This window comes from Manacus vitellinus, unplaced genomic scaffold, assembly GCF_001715985.3.
Source record: "Manacus vitellinus isolate BGI_N305 unplaced genomic scaffold, ASM171598v3 scaffold_4_pilon, whole genome shotgun sequence".
Lineage (NCBI taxonomy): Eukaryota > Metazoa > Chordata > Aves > Passeriformes > Pipridae > Manacus > Manacus vitellinus.
Window position 1 is genome coordinate 22,064,315 of NW_021940604.1, and position 23,227 is coordinate 22,087,541.

Consider the following 23,227-nt stretch of genomic DNA (forward strand, 5'->3'; position numbering starts at 1 on the left):
CTAGGAACTGAAAATATTTTTTCTCCTGTTACCAACTTGCATTAGTTTTGAATGAACACTGCTAGAGAATGAGTTTATCTGGTACAAATGCAAATTAAAATACCAAATGGTAGGAAATATTTTATATGGGCACTGCAAGATGGAAAAATTGAATAAAAATAAGCAGGCTTTTTATAAAAAGATTTATTAAAAATAAGTTCTTTTAAGAGAAAAAGTGTGACATGTATATACATTAAATCGTCAAAACCTTCATGGGGCTTATAATACAAGCTATTCCAAACTGAACAAGAGACATTCACTCTTTTTTTTTCTAATATGTCATGCTTACTGGAACAAAACAACATATGGGAAACAAACCCAAACACATAGCACCCAACCATTACAAGCAAAATCTTGAAAGTGAAGACTACTGGCAAAGGTGAAAGTCAGTCATCATCATGATTCTACAGACAGAAACTATGTATGAATGCAGTCTTCAGTTGATAGAGTTTACCTGACAAGTGATAGCTTCCAATTAGTTCTTCATTTCTACTCTGAATTAACAAATCTCAGTAAGTGGGTTTGTGCTTTATAAAGGCAGAAGTATTTTGGTGACAACAAAATACCACCTAAAACCAGGTAAAGAAACACATCTTTTCCAGCTCTTGAAGTAGGTACCAAAGGTTTCTTTTTTTGGAAGAAAGTTAACAATTGCTGGTTTTCTCCTTTGACTCTCCACATCTCTTGACAGCCAGACCCACAAAAATAGTTTTTCTTAAAATTATTTTATTTTACAAAGTGTTTTTCACAAGCAGTGACAGGACAAACTAACATGTGATTCTGCATGCTTCAGATGACCTCAGCTCCTCATACCCAGATGCCATATTTAGAACTATATCCTTTCAGTTGAGTCTTCTGGAGATTTCTTGGATTTTAGTGCATATATACAGCAAGCTGAGAACTGCAGTATTACACACATCTACCCATCCTTACAGCAGAATTCATTCTAATCTCAGATGGGTGCAGGACTCGCATCTTTAGGTCTTTGTAGCCTCATCTTTAGTCCCATAGTTTAATAAGACCATCCCAGCCGCATGTGATGACTTTAGATGTTTCGTGTGGATGCCACACTGCACCAATACAGACTTTATCATGTGCTTTTAATCTGCTGTAGAGTTTTGTCGTCTTCCAGTCCCAGATGTTTAGTTTGCCATCTGCATCTCCAGATATCACGTAGCTATATTAACAGAATTAAAAGTTGTATCATGTGCGAAGACAGCTTGTATTATAACACTATTACACTGAGCAACAGAAAGGAGCTTCCCCCAGTGAGTTTCCTGTCTGACAAACAAACCTACCAAAAAATTAGCATTCACGCTGCGCTCTAGAGCGCACAAGTCCTGCAGAAGGTGATTCATCAACTGTGAGGTAAACGTGCTAAGCAATGCGATTACACCATACACTGTGTTACTGGAACCAAAGAGAATACATCAGCAAAAGAGAAAGTGCCAGAAGTTCCTCTAAAATTTTTACACACTTTTTCCACCAGTTTTGCTGAGGTTATTCTCCAGTTTTTATAGCAACTGATGTCTTACGTGCATATGGTAGTAAATGTATGGACATATTACTAAGTCAACAGGAAGAAAGAGATGGTTGTCTCAACAACTAATGAGGATACCTACACCAGACCTAGAAAACTGGGAAAACAGGTACTCTAGACAATGTTGTGGGAACAGACCCTGTGCTGCAGACCAGGTGCAAAAGGAACCAGATGTGAGTCAGACATGGAAGCCTCCTGTGCTGTGCCAGGATGAGGCAAAACGAGGGGAGTCTCTGGACAGTTTAACAGTCATCTTCAGGGAATGGGGGATCTGGACTACACAGACTGTTTTCTAAATGTTTTTCAGAGCAATCCCCAAGCATAACTTAGTCCCATCATATGCTAAGAGTAAACTTTCTGTTCTACCGCTTGACTAGGGAACTCTGAGGCTGTGCTAATAGCATGGCTGTGCACACATGAATGTTGCAGAGGATTCAAAAAGAAATTTAGTGTCACTACCTGCAAGTTTTAAGACAAAGTTCATTTCCAGGAAAACTTACCTCATATCAGGTGAAAAGTCCACTTGGCAAGCGTAGCCAGCTACCATGTGACCTTTGAAAATTTTCTTTTTGTTTAATCTGAATCTGTTCTGAGCTCCAAAAATCAGAATTTGATTATCCATTGACTGGCAAGCCAACCATTTCCCTATAAATGCAATAAGAAAAGGTGATATAAGGGTGCTGCATCTGAAGAAAGAGACTTAACTAGAATGTTTTAAGAGATTTTTATAATTTTTCTTGCACAATCATTATGTAGCAGCTGATATTGCAACTGCCAAGAGTCAAAATTTTACATTTGACAAGATTTGGGATGCCCATTCCTACAAAATGCACTCAGGACTCTAGCAATGCTCTGGTTGTTACAACAATGTGCTGCACCAGTCCTGCTGACATACTCTTAAGCTTTTAAGCTACGGAGTAAGGTTGCTGGTGCATACACTCAGGTAGCTCAGATCGGGGGAAACCCCCCATCTAGCTGCAATTTATTTTATCACCTGTTTTGTGGGTACTCTAAGATAGTCATCTCTTATTTTCTTTACGGAAAAAACAAGTTTAAGGTAGACTCAGGAGTTTGAAAATACTTACATTTTTGCAACTACTTAGTATTCACTGCTTTAATAGAATGCAATTAATAAAGATATTTCAGTAAAAGTAAACATGGAGGCTTTTCTAATCTTAACTCTATCTCATTGTCCATCTTGGCAGTGCATTAACTCCTGCCTGAGAATCCAGTGAAGATGATATGTTAGAGAACACCCTAGAATAGAGACTTCTGTCCTTAACTCTGCATGTTGTCACTGCCTTTATGGTGTTTTACTCAAACAATGACAACATAAAATGTGCTGACTTGACTATACAGCTGATCACTCTTCCTGCTACTAGTTTGGAATTTGAGAATTTTCTTCAGCCTCCCAAAGAAAAAAATGACATGTGTACCCCAAGCATATTATTCTCCTCTTCCACTTTTAAAAAGGTTTGTTTCCTGCATTGCTCAGAAGAAATTAGAGTGGAGCAAGTTGTGCAATTTCAAAAATGGGTTGAAAAAGGCCAGCTTAGGAAGCTAACATTTTCAAATGCAGCTACCTCTTTCTCCAGAATCTTCCTTTTAATATTAGGAACCCACTCTGTTTGTTAAGAATAAAACATTTACACTGCAAAGCAAATACAATTTGATGCTGATAGCTGGCTGAAAACGTCAGGTGTGCAACAAGCTGATCAACCACTACTCAGCATAATGGGACTGTTAACTGCAAATCTGGCAACACTTTAATAATGGTGACACTGAAGCTATTTAAATTTGGCCAAAACAAATAACAGAGATTTGTCCTGTTAGAAGGCTTTTCAGTGATTACTTGAGCCCCTAAACCTTTCTCCTCCCTCACTATGATTCTAGTTGAAGAACATAAACCAGTGAAACATTAACATAAAGAAACATTGAGATAATTTGGGATTTCTTTTATGCAAGAGTTATTTGGCCTATATTCAGAACAGAAAGGAACAGGATCACGTACAGCATCAGTTTCTGCTTTAACAGTGGCACCACAAGGACTACTGAACTTGCTTAGTATTTTGCCACTATTGTCAGTTCCCACCATTCTTTCTCTTAATATTTCAAATACAGCAAAGAGCACATGATAGCTGTATGAAAGGAAAGAGTCCTTTTGCCCTGTCTGGATGAAGATCTAATTTTAAATGGATAGTTACCCTGATATAAACACTCATTTTGACATATGTGTTCTTCTTAAGACTTTTAAATCAAAACTAGATGCAGTCCAACCTTGGAATAACTGCACAGAGTGATTGGCAAGGGGGGTAGTGTAGGGTGACAGGGGGATGCAACACAGTAACACTACAGAGATATAATCAGTAAGACATGCCTTAGTAAATTAGGCCTAAGAAGGCAGTAAAGTGTTAACCTACCATTTGGAGACAAAGTCACAGCTGGCATGGAATGCATGCTTGGTTCAGCAATGTACTTGAAGTCTACAGGAATGTCCCTGCAAAAGGAAGAAGTATGTGCTTTATGAAGACATGGAGAACATCCAAAGAGCTGCCTCAAGTCAGCTGATTTACTTAGTGACTGAACCCTAGAGAACATATCGTGGTGTCCAAAGGAAGAATATGCAAAAGATCAAAAATACTATGGATGTCCACCTAGAGAGCTCGTGCCACACCATAACCTCCGATAACGTGAATTTAACCCCATCAAATGACCCAGAGTCTAATGCAGAATCATAATTCCAATTGTTAATACCGTGATCCTTTATTGCCTCCATTATAATTGCAGCTTGTACAGAATTCTTATATAAGTAGCAGGAATACTGCTATATGTATGCATATATCTTACTGGAATATTTTACTGACTTTTGTTTTAACTAGAATATTTCTGCCTTTTTTCCCCCCTCTTTTTTCAAAGGAAAAGAAAACAGGAGTCTCTCTCATCTCTCTGACAATGCCCTTTTCCTCCTGATCTCCCCAAATGGGATGCCAACCAATTCCAAATGTTCACAGCTGAACTGAATGGTGAACTCCCTGGGCTCAATCGCATGTATGTTAAGAACAGACACTGTCCTGTACAAAGGCCTAGGGAAAAAACAAGTACAGTCTAATCCTTGCTCTGCAGAACTGTCATTTGGTTTTTACTATATAAATTGAATTACTAACGGTTTGTGCATATTCACAGTATTCCTCATATCCTACACCAGAAGACTGGCGAAGAGAGAAGGCATGCACATGGCTTTCTCATTAAGCCAAAGAAACCTACAGCAGAAAATAGATTCGATTAATGCATTCAGCAGAAAACACATACAAAATGTTCTGTAGCAACATTAATTAATACAAAGGGGATGTTTATGACTTCATTGTCTAACTCACACAGCAGAAGGGAGCAGAGAGTGTGGGTGGCTGCCTTGTATGAGCTGCCTGAGCCTTGCTGAATGGCAACACGGTTGACACTAGCAAGGTAATTACAATCCTGTTTTATTGTGGAGTAAGTTCTTTCCCATCATCTTGCATTAAACATGAACGTGGGCAGCAGGGTGAGAAGCTGCTCTGCTGTCAAGAAGTGACACAAACGCTCCTGTGAGTTAAACGTTAAAATCATTTACCCCTCAGCATAAGAAGGGCAACCCACTTAATACACTCCATGGATAAAAGCACGTGCTTTAGGCCAGGGATAAGTGGCTTCCAAACAGGCAGACCTAAGACTACTGTTGGGCAGCAAACATGTAAAGAAGTAACAAAAAGTTCACATAATCTCTTGGGCTGACCAACACAACACCACAGGAAGTGCCACATGCCACATCCTACCCACACGGTTTCAAACCCCAATTGCAATAGGACACAAGGTTATTGCTGCAGTTAAGGCCAGGTCCTGATCAGCTCCCACCATCCAAAACTCCTGCAGACCACCAACCATCTGAAGTCCTCAATGCCAGGTAAAAACAATCCCACTGGAAACCCCATTAAGCAAAGTTTCATCACAGAAGATGCATCTCTAATGCTGAATTGTACTGCAGTCAGAAATTTAAATGCAGCACAGGTTGCTCTGCCTTTCTTCTCCACACCAGCTCTGCTTTATTCTGATACCTACCAGACACACTTAGGACAGCTGCAGGATATGCTGCATTAAACAATTAGGCAGAATAAAGAGATACATTTATGTTTCACATTTACTTCCAAATTGCTAAATAAGTATTATCAGCCTGTTCTCTTAAAAAAAACTGTTAAAAAAATTATCAAGACAAATGCTATCATGGGTGTCCAGCCTCAAATCTCATGTGATATACTGTTTGGTGAATTTTTAAAATTTAAATACTTTCAAGTCCTTTCCCCACTTCATAGCATTTCAAAGGCTGAAAAGTTTTAAATACCAAAAGTGGTATCTGCTAGCCAAGATGTAGAAGTGTTATATTTGGGGGTTCTGATACAACTTCTTCCTTAAGTGAGATAGAGAAAAATCTTTTTAATAAAAGAAGAAAGAAAAACAAACCAACTGAACTCCCCAGGTCTAACCCAATCCAGTTTTGGGACCTACACCTCATGAAGAGCTCTCTCAGGAGACTACAGTATCTTTACCAGGAATGATGGGCAGAAGAGGCCTGCTGAGGGGCATAGCTTTATAGAGGTGACAAGCCTCCAAGCCTGTCAGCACAATAGCTGTACAGTTCTTGCTTTGCTGGCTGACTTGGAGGTAAAAGAAAATAAAACCCTCCAAAGTCAACTGCCAAAATCATTTCACTGTTTATCCAAGTAGGATCAGACACATATGAAGCAAAGACAAATAACACTGCATTTCTAGAAGAGAGAACACAGAATCCATACACACATATCCATGCCAACTTTAATATCTAATCACATGAAATGCAAAACTAGAAAAATTTTCAAGTAGTCCTATTAATATTCCTGAATAAACCATTTAATCTGCAAGAGTCTGTGCTATACTTGCAGTCTGAACTTTAGGCAACCAACTAACTACAATTCAGTGCACAGCACAGTGAAACCTATGCATGGGATGAACTCCTGGGAAAAGGAGATTTAAGTTCTCAGAAGTTCCTCACTGTGATGAAGTCAGGCATACCATCCCATTACCAGCTCTGGCCAAGTCAAAGTGTTTATAAAACACACTACAAAATTCCTCTAGACAATTAAAACCAAGCAATTAGACCAGCTTTTAATTACTTGCTTTTAAGGCCATACTCAGGTCATAATTACTTCCACTTTGTTTCTGTAGGATACTGAAGAAATATTGTGCTGAAGAACATATGAAGAAAAGTGCCAATAAGTGCAGTAATCAAATCACCCAAAGTAGCAAATAATTTTCCTTATGAACTTAGGAAAAAAGGATTTGAGAAAGAATTTGCCATGGAAGTTTTCAAGCTCCAAAAGCTTTCTTAGTGAATGTATTAACTTAGTTTTAAGGCATTTAAAAAATCTGGATCTTGAAATTATAGAAATATGCCTACAGACCGATTAACATAGAACACAGCAGGTTGTGAGGAAAGGTTTTCAAGTCATGCCCAGAAAGATGGCATTACATTTACTCTTTATAAAACAAAAATCCCCAACAACTGCAATACAGAATACTGCCTACAGTTGAGTTCCCTATTATTTCAACAAGGGAGTTCTTTCTTCAGTGTACAACAAGCTCAGTACATATTTTTTTCTTCAGAAGAACAAAACTTCTGCTACTGGAACAATTGGGTTGCAATGTTCCCATGCCAGAATCTTTTTGCCTTTCCTGCTCTTCCCCACAGAGTGACTAAATCCACCCACTTCAATATTTATTTCAGCCATCAACACAAAGCTCACAAAACAAGGGCAATCCAATCTTAAGGAAATAGCAGATTTGTGCAAGCGAGATCATCCTCCCACTCACCAGAGAGAAGACATTCCTTAGCAGACATGGTATTGTAAAGATTTTTCTTTAAGGAGCTCAGTAAATGCATGGGTCTGCTTATGAAGTACTGAACAGAGGCTCTCTCGGAGTGGTAGATGGTGACAGCATTTTATGTCTAGCCTAAGCCTGAGTTCCCAGACTTTGGTCATCCCCACTGCTGCTACTGGCAATGATAGCAGCCGATCACAGACATGCTGAGGATTTAGCTGCCTGCTTGGGTAACATTCCAATACCACAGATTGGAGTCTCTTGTCTAAATTGAAAAAAAAAAAAAAAAAAAGCTGGGAAGGAACTGATTAGTCACAGAGCTGTTGAACTAGCGTTTGTATTATGCAACAGCTTTGCATGTGTGAACACCAAAAGGAAATGAATACCTAAAGATATGGGAGTGATTATTTCAAAATGAAATTTCAAATCCTAGAGAAATCTTAAATCCAAAATTGAAAATCCTAGTACCCAGAACCTTGTGGAAAACATTTCAGATAGGAGAGATCTGTTTTCTCCCCAGGTCAAATGTTAAAAACTGGAAGCCATTTAAAATATTTTTTTCTTGGACAGACTCTCACCTTTCTGTCATCTATTGTATTCATACTGTGAGTATCATTGATTGCCAAAAACACCCAAATTACCGGAAAACCAGAAATGAATCTACACTAAACTAGTTATTTCAAACATGGGCCAAATATATATAATACTATGCACATCCAAGTTCAAAGCATTCAAAACCAACACACACTAACTGTAACAAAGCAAACATTTCTTTAAAAGGTTAATTTAATGACTAATACACCCTTGGGGAAAGGAGAGAGAGCAGAGACCACTAATAGAGTGCAGCATGCTTCAGGCTGATACGGCTGTCTTAGGTTTTCTTTGGGGAAGAGGAAATCTATGAAGTGTCTCAAGCATTAGCCATAACAGGGTTTTAAAGCTCTTCCTCAGTTAGCTAGAACTCAGTACACTCCAGCGGCCTATGTGCTATGTATACCTTTAAAAATAAACTCTATTCTCAGTTTGCTCATAATATACTTGAAGTTAAAATTGAAAATTTTAAACTTACCATTCCCAGACTCTTAAACTCTTGTCATCAGATGTACTCACAAACCTTCTATTTTCATCCACAAACACAATGGTGTTGACAGCTCCCAAATGCCTATCGTATTCTTGCACAATCTCACCACTTCGAATATCCCACTGCAAGTAAAAGAGTCAGAATAAGAATTTGTTTTTTTACTAAATACCAGAACTTTTAAAGAAATAAATACTCAGTAATAAATACCTGCACAATTTTCTTATCTGACATTCCTGCAACAAAGAGATTTTGTTTATCTTCATCAGGATTGAACTTGACACAATAAGGAACCTTCCTGTTTGTGAATCTTGAAATACATTGCCCTGCAACAGAAAGCCATTCATAGTGCATCAGGTTGAAAGTTCTATGGGCTGATTGGTTGTTTGCAAATATTGATAAAAAGTACTTTACTAACAGTAGAAAATACTTGGTTTAAAGTCCTTGAGAAGATTAGAGGGTAGAATTTGCTCTGCTCTTTGATTAGACCTTCTTTCCCATTTGTACGCATACGCCGGCATAAACATGTGCACATACAAACTGTTCTGTAAGTTTACTACAGCTTTTGAAACAATGACTGCTCAGTAACCTGGATGTCAGCAGGACATATCAAGAAGATAAAGATTGGTCAGGATATCACATGCTGACCACTTGTCTTTGCAAAGCATCACCTTCTTAGGATCAGATGTCTTCTGAACAAGAGATGTAAACTCAGGCAAGAATTCCTCAAGCCTAAGCTTAGAAAAAGCTGCAAAATAAAGCCCTGACCTCCCCTCATAGCTTCAGCCAAAAATAACCTGATTACATGTTAGCCGTAACTTACAGGAGCTCATTTTAATCCAAAAGCTCTATCTAAATAACTGAGTTCAGACTCAAGACTGAAGAATCTGACTTACACCTTTTTGGCTATCATCTGTATAAGACTAGTGGCACTGCTAACCCAGAAAGCTAATGTCTTTTTCACACATGGGAACTTCCTGTCTTAGGAAGAGACTTCAGTTTAAAATAGCATTGACAAAATCTATCCTGTATTTTTTTAACTTCATAGAATCATAGAGTGGTTTGGGTTGGAGGGGACCTTAAAGATTATCTGGTTCCAACCCTGCTGCTATGGGCAGGGACACTTTAATTTAGGAAACTTAAGAAACTATTTGTAGCAGAATGTTACAGCGCATCTGGAAGGCAGTTGTGTGAAAGCATCACACCTACCCTCCAACTTCCTATACCAGCAGCCCAGTTTCCTAGTCTTATTCTTCCTATTCCTATTCTTATTCAGGAAGTGGAAGATAAAGTGAGATAATTCTTCTAAATTAAGCATATTTAGGTCTAAAGAGTAACTTTATCCCTGTAGATGTAAACATGCAATTAAATGATTTATCAAAATGTTGTCTTTTTTTCTGAAAATTGTTCTAGCATTACAAATAACTATCAAACTTCTCAAATGAAAATGTGTATGAAACACAGGTATGTAGGTCGTGTCAACTGCACCATTACAGACCACAACAAAACATGAAGGGGAAACAAGACTATTCACCCTGTCATGAAAGGCTGAACACTGAGCTACAAGACAATATTAAGGATATTTGGAAACAACCTGAATGATAATATATCTTTATATTCACTGTTAATTAACCATGGTGCCAAATAACAATGTTTACAAATACAAGCCTACCTGTTTCAGTGTCCCAGAGTTTAAGATAGCGGTCATAGGCAGCACTAAGAAACTGAGTGCCTGCATTATTAAAACAGATGTCTCGAACAGCTTTACTGTGCCCTACAAAATAGAAAAAAATGTGATGATAAACTTTCATCCATTCATGCTTAGAACTAATTTGTTGGGAGGGGGGGATTTAAACAAAAACTCTAGTTAAATGCTCCAGTCTAACAATGCAAAGAAAACAAGAAAATCATTTATTGAAGTTCTTCATGACAACTAGTAAAGAATTCATGTGAAAAAAAAACAAACAACTCCTAAAGAACAATGTGAATAAAACCCCAAAACCCCTCACACCTCTAAAGCACTGGAGAAATGAAGACATTGCACAGAGCCAACCACTGTGTGTCATAAATTGATACATAAGCAGAATTTCAGGAGAAATTTAAAACACTCTAACGAATGTCAACACTTAATGAAAAATAGGAGAGACAAACCCTACAGAAGACACATTTAAAGGAGAAACATTTGCAATTAGAAAACAGGTTAAAAATATGGGACATATTAGATCAGAAAATTAAAAATGCTTTCATCTGGTGGAAACCTTGCCACCCCTCAGGCTCAATACCTTCATCTGACCACTACATCAGACTTGTAAATCTCTTTAATTAAAATACTGGCACAGTAACTTAAATATAGCAAAATAACAGGCGAATCTGGTTGATAATAAGGACCTTTAGAGAAAAAGAATTTGACTGTTCAGTAAGAGCAGTCTATTGAGAGAGAATCTTTTTTGAGCCATCATCTTTGCCACATTCCTGTCATCAGAAATATTAGGGGAAAAAAGACTTCTTTATTGTTACTCAACATATATTCACTCAATGTTCTAGAAATGTTCCCATTTCAAAAAGAGAAGCAGCTGCTTTTGTTCTGCCTTCAAGGCTGCTAAGAAGTTTGTATTTCTCTCTCTCTCTCTCAACTATCTGCTTCAAAAAGCACCTGTTACATGAACAAAGACAGCACCTGAACCTAAAAAAAAATTTCCCATGCTTTTGCACTAGAAACTCAGCACAGAGGAAACGACCTACTTAAGGGGGGATCATCAGAGCATGAGATGCCCTCACAGTATAAATACAGAAAGCTGCTGTTTCCAGCATGAAGATGGGGCAATTTTAATTTCATGATTTTGCCTTTGGAAAGGATCTTGCAAAAACTATTGATGATTGTCATACACTAATGTTTTGTTTTAAAGGTTGTAAGATGTTACACATCAACATTGGACTGCTTGGAATAATGACAAGATTTCGTTAAAAACTTGCATCTTTTTCAATTCTTACTTGCCAAGGTCATTCCAAATACCATTTGCCTTGGATGTGTACAAGTCCTCTCTATGATAAATTATTAAGCTAACCTAAATCATATTCTTCCATGAAGTTGTTTTAAATATAAATCAGTTTAAAAGAAAAACTATTACCAATAAACGTTCGTAGACATCTTCGATCACCATATACTTCCCATAGCTTGGAAAAAGAGATGGAGAGAAAATATGTCAATTGTTAAACAATAGTGATGCTGAAATTAAGTGCAAACATATATGGCAACATCTTTTAAGAAATTAATCACAAACATATGACATCTATTGATTAGTCACAACTATCTATCCAGAAATTCACAAGAATGCTCCCACCTTCCTATTAGCAAACCCCCCTTAAAATAACTAAAAATCCCATACAATATTCCAACTTTAAAGACTTAAGGTTTTGCTACTGAAAAATCCCAACAACATCAGCTTTCTAATACGGTATATGCTGGACTAAAGTGAGATTAGTTCAAAAGCACAAATGCTTCAGTAAAACACTTCAGCAGAAACCTACTGTTAGTTATAAAACTAGGCTTCACAGAAAATGAATTAATATAACAACAAAGGCAATACCCTGAGGTACTCGTGACCTTCTAAATGCTATTACTAAACGATTAACACTGTTCTAACAGCCACAGCCTTATGTATTATTTCTATCTTTGTTCCAATGAAATTGTAATTTAAAAATCAAGTGAGAAAAATAAAAGTAACAAAGACAAAAGGTATTTGTTAGAAATACCAAATGTTTTTGTATCCTAAAATGCACTGTCTGTATTCAGAAAAATAACTCACCTTAATTTTGCAATCCATAGAGCAAGACAACAGTATATGCCCAGACAGAGGAAACAATCTAACTGCACTGACACCCTGTAAATAAGAACATAATTAAACAGATACTTCCTCAGTTCATTTGCACTCTTTTCCAAGCAAAAAGCTAAAGCTTATCTTCATAAAATATACAGATACTGTATCCTGAAAAGAAAACCTATCCACATTCCATTTTAGAACAGTGATGCATTTTGAACAATTGTTATTGGCAACAAAATGATTCACTTTAACAGCTGTACATGTAGCCTCCTTCAATATTCACACCTTTACTGCGGTAAACACGGGAAATAAATACAAACTTAGGGTTCGGGTGGCTGTTTCTGTGTAACAAACCTTTATAAGTGGGGCAGGTGAGGAACTTTTCCACAAAAAAAGTTTTTTGGCCAGCAGCTCAATTTCTTACATATACTATCAGTGGCTCCTACCTATTGAACTCAGATTCCCTGAGCACAGCATCTTCCCATCTGTCTGTATTTCAGGTACTCCTTTCAGAGGAAGTCTAAGGAACCCCCAAGTACTCATGGCTTGATGCTCCTCCTTTTCATTTCCTATCAATTACTTTATTCATACGCCATCCAGTTCCACCCTCCCACCCCTGACTGGAGTTGGGTACTTTATCCCCCCTATTACTGTCTACTTACATCCTCCAGGTTTTCTAAAATTGTCCACCTATCTTTCTTTTGCTTCTCTCATCGATTTCATCATTCATCTTGTTTGAAGGAAAAAGCTATTTTGTGCATCAGTCTGTTGTAATAGGATAATAGGCAGAGGAGTGACTAGAGCTTTGGGGAGGAGATGTTATTCTGGAAAGCCCTGATAGTTGCAGCTCTAAACTCATTGATGCCGCAATAAGTAAAGCAGATCTCAGATCTGTGACAACTAAAAAAGGGTAAAAGCTAAAAACATTTCCTGTGCCCTCCTTTCTTCTGGCTTTCAAGTATTATGGTGCTCTCTGTTGCAGTGCAGCATATTCCCCTCAAGCAATACTGAAAATTAGTGACAAAAGAAGCAGCAAATTGAGTATAAGCTTTACAAGTATAAGCCTGGTCAGTGAAACACTCTTTTAATACCAAAAGTATGTATACAATCTCTTGCACAAGAAGAAACTGTGGATATTAAGTAGTATCAAAGAAAACTCTTAACAAGACACACATCTCAAAGGTAATAGCTGATGCATCATAATAAAAAAAATCATGTAATTTTTTTTAAGTTGGATACAAAATAGCCCTTAAGTACTTTTACTATTAAAAAAACACTGCCCCCCCAAATTCTCATGAATCTCTAGATTTAGCTTTATAGTTATTCACATGGTAGTTCAGGAAATAACTCCAAATCCCACAGAACTCACTGGATAATACTCTTCCCCTTAAGGGAAAACCACTATGTTGACAGAAAAGCATATGCAGCTAGACAACTGCACTTGAGCAGCCAAACACCTTGTATGAACATGTAATGCATATGTAATGCAATTACATGCATAATGTGGTAAAGATGAAAAAACTCTTTCCTTCTACTGAAGCTTCAGTTTTATAGAAATTACTAGCTGCAGACACAAAATTAAGTGGGTTTTTATGATGTATGCTCACAGACATTCCTACCTTTGTATGTCCCGACCACACATGGATTTGTTTCTTTGGAAGATAGCACTTCTCAGGTGGCACTGTAGAACGAAGATTAACTCCAACATCTTGCGGGACATGAAGATAAGATCTCCCCTGATAGTCATACATTTCCTTAACTGAAAAGACAAACATAGAATTCTGAGAATCCAAGAATCTATATTTTAAGAGGTTATAATCTTTGGAAGGTTGAACAACACACACAATTAAACTTTTTCTCAACACAGCTGCTCTGCTGTGAAGTGGAGAGAGAGGTGAGAGGCAGGGGTAAGAAAAACCCACTTCAGAGGATACAGACATGGAATCTTATTTGACATCAGTTAAGATCAAATTAAGTCACTTCAGCAAAGTCTGCTTGGAATCTGATAATCTGAACATTAAGACAATCTCTCATACACATCTTACTGATCATTAAATGGCATGAGAGTTCCCCCGACCAACAAGGGTTTGCTTACACTAACTCTTCATAGATTAGAATGTGGAACCCTAACCCTGGCATTTGTTTGCAAATCTCATACTGGCCAGCTCTGTGCTGTGTCAGTCATGACAACAGAATTGCAAATCAAGGAAAAAAAGATTCATTTGGCCAGCATGAACCAATGTTGGTCAGCAATAGCCAACAACTGCTCTTGAACTAGATTTAAGAAGTGATTGGACAGTCAGACATACAGGGCTGGACTGCGCATGGAAATGGTTATTTCAGAGCAGACATGCTGCATAGCCATGACATTAAGCTGTGCACTGATTAAATTAATTTCTCAGTTTGGAATGTTGCTATGGTAGTTTTGATTGTACAAGTGACCTCCTGCACAGTGTCCACATTTACATTGTGTCGTGTTTATATTTACATTAGATGTCTATGAAATGGCATATTTCTGGAACGTTTGTGTGTGAGAAAATTAAAGTTTATATTGCAAGGTCTTTCACTGTGAAACTTCAGGTACGGAGCATGAGAAGTTGGATACAAGATAATTACTCTACAGGAAGCTCAATGGTTAAAATTTCATGTTTGTATGCGCAACACTGTTCAGTAAATATTCTCATGATCTGCTATGATCTACTATGATCTATATAAACAGAATGAGTACTGATGTCAGCAATGCTGATCTCACAGCCACCACTTCTTCTTTAACGCTCGTAAGAAGGGATGCTCACAGCTTGTGCGTGTGAGCCTGGTTGTAGGAATGGGTAAGCAAGGAGAGACTCTGTTTACCTAACTATCTGCACCAAGCAATATGAGGCAGGGCTGTTTTGTATGGAGTTGAAGTTACAGTTTCAAAAAATTACTTTATTTTACTTATTCACCAAACCATTTTCTTTGAAGGTACCACATACTATAGGTTTCCATAGGGTAATTAATTGGCAGCAAGTACACTTACATTAACAACTGAGGAAGTATAAAGTCCAAGTGATTTTCTAAGTTGTGTATAAGCCATAACTCAAAGCACTATATGCTAATGAGAATACTGACACATAAAACTACAGTAATTTTGAAGCTGAAACTAAGCCAAACTCATAACTTCATTATGTTTGCTCTGTAAAATAGGAAAGGGATATATGCATCTAGTAACATTAAAAATAAATAAATAAAGCCAGAACCCTGAAAAACAACATATCCATGCTGCTCTTCACAGTATGAAGTGGAATTAGTCCAAGTTTATTTCTTTTCCTGTCCTTTATGCCTATGCCCGTGAGTGCTATTATCTCCAATACAGAAACATCAAGGTGCCTCAGCAAAACTGAGGCTGTCTGCCATCCTTACTAATTAACACAGCAGGCAAGAAAACACAGCGAGCTAGAAAATGAGAACAGGCAGGAAGATGCCATTACCATGTAATATAGTCTTCTCCTCTCCAGGTTTATCATCTTCTAGTTTTCCTCTCTTCTGCCTCTTAGCTGTTATTTCATCCAACTCCTTCTGCTCTTCCTGGAAAAAATAAAACATGATCTTTTTAAAAGACAGCATTCAGAATCACATAGCAAAATCTAGAACTGTAGTGCTGTTTACTCACTGCTAGGAACACATTTATTTGCTAAATGAGATTAGAAATATTTCTAAGCATCAAGAAAGAGAATACCTTTATCAAAACAATAGCTTAAAAAGCTATGTACACTGAAAAGAATCATCATCTTTTTATTCACAGACTACAGCTAAATACTGACTGAACAAGAACTATGTCTGTTGGTTGGAGGGTTCAGGGGAGGGTGTATTGTTGGGGCTTTTTGTTTGGTTGTTTTTTTCTTTTTTAATAAAGTTTTACTTTTTTTTTCAAGCTGCTTCTGTCTATAAACACCTTTTAATCAGACTCTACATACTACACACAGATACAACAAATATTGTTTCCAATCAGTCATGCAAATAATAGAATGAAGAATATTTGGAATACCTTATTTAGACATGTCACCTTAAATGTTCCTATCACCTGAAAGCATAGTATGGATTTTCTGCTTGGACAAACTACTAGTGCAGATGGATCTCTGTTAAAACCACTGCAATTTCGTACTAAAAATTTGTGCCTATTGTGTTAAAGCAGTACTTACTTCTGATGGTTTGGCTACTTCTTTTTCATCAACATACTTTGCCCATGGTCCCAGAAAACCATCAATATTAGATGCATCATTCTCCTTGAATTTCTTTCTTTTCTCAATTTTCCTCTGTCCTGTTTCGAACACTGTTAAACCTGAAGAAGGAAACAATACACTGCCTAACTGCTAACACAAAATACATCATCACAGGTCACACTACAGTAATTTTAAAAGAAAAAGCCACCACCATCTCTCCTTTCAATACAAACAGAAAAACGGAAAAACCATTTGAGCAAAAGGGGCCAAATCATTGCCCACTTTTCCAGCTATGGACACCGCTAACTACGCACAGTAACAGAGGAACCACTTTAACTGCTGTCATTGTTTGTTAGTGTATTTAACCATGCATGTACCCATTAATTTTTAACAATAAGTCTGCAGACTGTAAGAATACATCCCTTTTCCTACTTTCATTAGTGCAGTTTTTGACAGTAGAGTCCACAAGTGGCTTCTAATCACCCTCAATCCTCACACTTTCAAAAAACCCCTACCTCAAAATGAAAATAAGACAAGTCTCCCCAAACCTCAACCAAAACTGTGCATTTTGATTTAGTAAAAATTCATAGAATCATAGAATGGTTTGGGTTGGAAGTGACCTTTAAAAGTCACCTAATTCAACTACCTTACAATGAGCAGGGACATCTTCAATTAGATCAGGTTGCTCATAGCCCCATCCAACCTGGCCTTGAATGTTTCCACAGATGGGGCATCCACCGCCTCTCTGGGCAAACTGTTTCCCCACTTTCATTGCAAAAAAATTTCTTCCTTATAACTAGTCTGAATCTACCCTCTTTTAGCTTAAGATCATTACCCTTGGCCTGTTGCTGCAGGTCCTTTTAAAAAGTATGTCGCTATTGACAGTCACCTGACTCCAAACATTTTCCTGTTCTTTCATATAAACGTCAGCTTTTCACAAATGTTGTGCTCTCAGAATTTCATTTGTCAAAGCCATTAAACAATTTAGATATGGCAGAAAAAGTAAACTTTAAGTCATTAATATCTCTTAAGTTTTTCAAAAGGTTGTATATACAACTATGTGCAATTTTCAAACGATGTCTTTCTAGAGCAGCAGTAATACTCATTTAGTGCAAAAGAGACAAAAAGAGCTTGAGGTAAACAAGGGGAAAATAGGCAATGTAAAAACTGAAGCAGTGATCATATGAAGGAATCGTACATTAATCAAGAGTTTTCTTAAAATGAATTACTAAATTCCATTATGAAAAGGTTAATTTTTAATTTTTTTATATGATTTAATCTTAGTAGTTTCTTTCTTTGGAAGGAAAGAGTGAAATAACCTTGGATATATTCTAGGAAAAGGACATAGAAATAAAGAACCTTTGTATATATATGTGAATAGGATGTTTGAAAAAGATATGCAAGGGAAAGCATAACCATGAAGTTTACACAGCTACAGTCTTCCAAGTCAAACAAGTCACTTAAAATGTTAAAATATCTTGTATCAAAGTATTAATTACAAACCCCAAGCTTCTGGTATCAATCTTCCCAGTGGCATGCCATGCCTTTACTCTTTGGCAACCTTCCAATGGTTTTTCTTTTCCAAATAACCCAAAGAGCTTAACTCCACTAAGCAGAGATAATATGCAGCTCCCAACAGGAGTGCTAAAGGTTGCAGACAGAGTGATCACTTTGCTCCTGAGTAGCACAGTTACGGTGATCAGCCCAACATACAGGTATCCTAATGCAAGACACATGACACCTTAGCCAGGACAGAATTTAAGAGGACCACAAAGCTGATTCAAATATACAGATAAATTCTATTTGTGCAACTACACATTGCAAATCCTATTTGAAATTTGTCAAGACAGGCTGAAATGTTTGCTACTTCAAGAAAACAAAACACTCCAGTATCTCTCTATCCTCTTTCCATTGCAACACATCTTTCTTTATTGTATCTTTGGACATGGGTACATCTCCCATAATTCTTTCCTTTGCTAATACCTATTCCATTTCTTAGTAAAGAAGAAATGAAAACAGTGATCAGCTACAAGTCATTTATATGAGATTCTGAATTAATTACCTTGATTTTTTTCAGCTTCTTCTACAGAACCAATATACTTGGTAGCAACTTCAGGGTTATCTATGGAGGGATCTAATGCATAACCTAGAACAAGAGGGAAAAAAAATACTGTTATTTCAAGCTTTTCAGTTTAGTATGACTTTCGTTACTCTGCCCCCCCCGTCGACTCTGAATGAGCTTGGTATGAGGAAGAATTGATACTTCGGAATCCCATTCATTTTTCACTGGGCCTGAGTATAAAGATTACTGTGAAGTAGTACCTTGAAGCCCTTGAGTACATATTGCTATCAGAAAGCTTGTATTTGCACAATATTGAGAAACAAATAAATATAATAGGCAATGGTTAAAATGAGATACGAAGTGAGGGTAGTCACAAGAAGCAAAGTCACAGAATCCTTCTGGTGGGAAGGGACCTCAGGAGGCCCCTGCAGAGCCCAACACCCTGCTCCAAGCAAGGTCATCTCTGAATTCAGACCAGTTTGCTGTACAAACATTAGACTTTGAAGTGCCATAGCAACCTCTTCTTGTTGTAACATGGCATAAGGAAAAGATAGCTCAAAATCTTGTGTTAGTGACATAAGATGTTAAACAGATTCTGCTTTAGTTCAGGGCACTGTTCCTTGGTTTGCAAAGCCAGTGAGTCACATGGAAACCAGCCTGTGGCTGCTGCACGCAGACAACCCTCCAGCTTCAGCAGCAGCCTCTGGCCCTGAAGCCCTCTGCCCTGCTCACCACCTCTGCAGGGTCAAATGGAGTGCTACTCATCTCTGACAGTCCTGGCGATGGCAGCAGCTGGAAGGAAGAGGACAGAGACGGGGAAAAAATAAAAGCAAATGAAGTTTTCCAGGGCTTTGTGTGTATTCTGTCTCCACCAGCAAAAATTTAGTCCTCCTCCTGCCAGCGTTGTGAAAGCTTGTTCCTTCAACTTGAAAGCAGTTGCTTTACCTAATGTGGATGGTACTAGAAGCAGTAGTGATGCCCTTTAATTTTTAAAAGAATTAAGTATTCACATCTCCATTTCCTGATTACAGCTATTGAGTCTCAATAAAAAAAAACAAACAAAACCAAAACCAACAAAAAACCCCAAAAAAACTCCAAGCAAAATAAAATCTGCTGCATTTACACTTATAAATAATTTATAAAATGTACCAGCATTTCATATATATTCAGGATATTTACAATTTTTGAAACTGAGGTTGTCATTTTAATACACATCTTACATTTTTTCTCCATTTCTCCTGAAGTGGATAGCATGATCTTACGAGAATAAGATAGACAAATAAATTCATCTGGTTTCCAAGGAACAGGTGCATTGAACAGTTACTGACCACTGTGGCTTTTTTTTTGGGAAAGACTGCACCCTGGTGGACGTAACACTAATTTTTATTAAATATTAAAGTGACAAAATGTCCCTTGAGGACCCAATGAGAATTTCTCTGTATCAGGGAGGGGAAAAAAAGCAATAAAGATATTAAACCACTGGCAAACACAAAACCAATGAAATCCAACAGCATACAATCCAATTCCTGTATTTTTCTTGATTCACAGAGAGAATCAAGAACAGTGGAAGATTAGCCAGTCCACCCCAGAGACCAACGGCCCACAAAACCACTTGGGTGCATACAAAGAGACAACCTATCAATACCATCCCAATAGCCAAAGGAGATTGTCTCCCCAAACATTTCTCAGAAAGACTACTGTCCCAGAAGATGGCCCAGTTAATTTCTTTTTTAGATGCTGGGAAAAAAAACATATTATGGAAATTAGCAGAAGAGCCATTCCAAGAACACAGCAGGTATTCCCATCCAAATGGAGCAATCTACCTGTTGACCAGCTCTTGAGTTTCAAACCTGGTAAGAGCCAGCCACAGAACACTATATGCCCAGATGTTCAATGAATATGATATAGGGAGAGAAATATATACCAATGCCCTCTTAGGAAGTATACATTCTCTCTTTGTTCTAGACTCTTACTAGGATTTATTTCTATGGGTAACCAAACTGAGCAGACACTGAAATTAGACTTTCACTAAGCCACTATTCCAATGAGTTCTCTTCCAAGCTATAAGGTTTCTATTAACAGTGGAGAGATATTACTTTGGATTTATGTCAAAATCAATACAGTGGTTTACTTGTCCTCCAACTGTATTGACACTGTCTCCGGGACTCTATTTGCTTGGTACTTGTAAAAGAGGGACAGTATTCCAATGAATAGGGCCCCTGGGCCAAGCACAGCTTCCCGTGGAAGCGGAGACTCCTTATAGCTGAGTTGAATTTGGTCCAGCATCATTCTCATAGAAAAGCTCTGAACAATTTCTACTTTCTAGTGAATGTGTGAAAGAGAATCTTTTCTTTCTGGTTGGGACTCCTGAGCGCAGCTGCAAAAGACAGCTTGCTTTTATCCTACTCAGCTGGTATCCCACATAATGTGCCCTGACTTCTATGTCTCCTTCAGTTTTATTTAGGAGGCAGTTATTTCATGCAACATTTTAGCAATGAAAGGTACAATTCCACCTACATCCATAATTTCAATGCACCTGAAATGGTTGGTTAAATAATCAGACTTTGATGTGCATTCCAGAAAGACAGCTAATTAAAGCATGTTTACACTGTACTGTGCAATGCAGCATACAGAGACCCAAGGTAGCTCAGGTGTGTGGAAAAATACAGCTGGACTAACCCACTCTGACTGCACTGGCACCTCTGCAGAATCGAAGTAATCAGAGAATAAAGTGCCTATAATTGTAAGAGGTAATAGTGACTGTAGGTGTTGCATGCAACATGAGTAGCTGGGGAAAAAAAATAAAAAAAAAAAATCACAGTGTTATTTCCAAGTCAGTCATCTTAAGCTCTTAAAATATCAATGTTAGTGATGAAGTAATCCTGCTATAACCAAGTTACTGAGTACTCATAAAGAGCTTGGAGATTCATGGACAAAGGCTGTTTCTTATTAAAAAGGACATTAATGTCTTGTGAAGAAGAGATTTTAAAATACTAAATGCTGCATGAATGAAGCAGTCCACTTCTAGGATGATCACTGATGCTGAAATAGCTACGAAATGACTTTTCTAACATATTCATGAACAGTTGGTGTCCTGCATGTAAAAAATAATCTCTATTTCTGCTTCTGAAAATGTATATATGCTAATATAATTAAGGAGAGTATACTGACTTTTTTAAACTACACTCAGAAGAGAATTTTGAAGAAAAGAGACTGCTTCTGCTGAGAGCACAGATACAGAAGAATAAACAAGTGCTTGTATTTTAGGACTCCCTAGTCTTTTCTGCCATGCTCCAAGGACTACATCATTGGGAAAATAATGCTAGTTAAGCTTTTGGCATTTTACATTATAATGGTTTGTGAAGAGGAATTTGTTTTTAGAGAAAGATAGCCTTTTCTTAATGGCAGAAATTAAACTAAGTTACATCAATGGAATCAAAATGGGGTAGATTACCTATGACTGCAGATGCAAAACTAGTTACCAATTTAAAAAAGTCAGGACTCCCTCAGACCAATTATTAATGGTTTTCCATTAAACTGGGAGAGGATCTTATATGGAGTCTTATACAGGATATAAAATGGCCTACCTGGACTATTTTACTCAATATTTCTATGGATTATGCCATTGGCATACTCCCTTGAGGTAGTTGTAGAAAGCAATGAGGTCTTCCCCACAGCCCAGGTCTCCTTTTCTCCAGGCTACACAATCCCAGCTCCCTCAGCCACTGCAGATCTTAACCATAATGTGGAAAACATCTTCAGTGCCTGTGTCAATTTTACCTCCTCAAACTCCTGGAATGAAGGGAACCTTACTGAGATGGGTAGGTCTCATCTACACTAAAAAGCTATTGGTACTGAGAAGGTTCAGAGAGTGCTTTTTGATAAAATATTTGAGGATGGCAAATACTTCAAGAAAAATAAGCAATTTGCAATGATACACAATCTTCAGAGAACAATATCATCAAGGAAAAGGTAGCACACAAATCTGAAACCTCAGATAATAGGGATAGTAATAAGCACAGAATCCTATTTAAACTGAGGGCAGGGAAATGGAAAACCCAAGCATGCATGCAAAATGGTAGAAGTTAAAAACAATACATAGTAAAATTGGAAAATCTTGTTTTAAAATAATAAACTAACATAATTGGTAGGACAGTACTGACATAATTGGGTAGAATATATGCTTTACCAGGTGGAAGGAATACAGAAATAAGATGGTCACACCAGAGGGGAAAAACATACTATATACCACAGAAGGCTTAAAGACAAATCAGATTAACAAGTTAATAGTGTTAACAAGCATTAAAGGATCCTTTGGATTGAAATTCCAGGTTTAAGTAGTGGTGGGTACAGTTGATAGGACTCTGTTACTAACCATTCAGACAGAAGATGCAATAACCATGAAATGGTAACAGAGACTAAACAACAGGTGCCAGGGAAAGAAGTACAGCAATAATGACATATTTTAGTCACCTCCTTGTAGCAGCCTGTGCAAATTTCACACCAAGATATGATGAAAACAGCATTTTTACACAATGTACTTGTACCATGAAGCAGTCATGTTAGAGATTCATGTGAAAAAAAGCCAACTGAGCAGTG

At 37.5% G+C, this 23,227-nt stretch overlaps 1 protein-coding gene across 1 annotated transcript in view; it reads right to left on the reverse strand.

Annotated features, from left to right (window-relative positions):
- Nucleotides 1-202: 202 nt before the first annotated feature.
- Nucleotides 203-23,227, reverse strand: part of CDC40 (cell division cycle 40) — a 40,658-nt gene continuing 17,633 nt past the window's right edge. Inside the window, exons 4-15 of the mRNA XM_029962746.1 lie at nt 18,629-18,712; nt 16,546-16,685; nt 15,835-15,931; nt 13,984-14,123; nt 12,350-12,424; nt 11,672-11,717; nt 10,216-10,317; nt 8,754-8,869; nt 8,535-8,668; nt 4,000-4,076; nt 2,080-2,224; nt 203-1,216 (exon numbers count right to left, since the gene is read on the reverse strand). Coding sequence (XP_029818606.1) covers nt 1,039-1,216; nt 2,080-2,224; nt 4,000-4,076; nt 8,535-8,668; nt 8,754-8,869; nt 10,216-10,317; nt 11,672-11,717; nt 12,350-12,424; nt 13,984-14,123; nt 15,835-15,931; nt 16,546-16,685; nt 18,629-18,712 — 1,334 coding nt within the window. The 3' untranslated portion in view covers nt 203-1,038. The remainder of the gene's footprint in view (nt 1,217-2,079; nt 2,225-3,999; nt 4,077-8,534; nt 8,669-8,753; nt 8,870-10,215; nt 10,318-11,671; nt 11,718-12,349; nt 12,425-13,983; nt 14,124-15,834; nt 15,932-16,545; nt 16,686-18,628; nt 18,713-23,227) is intronic.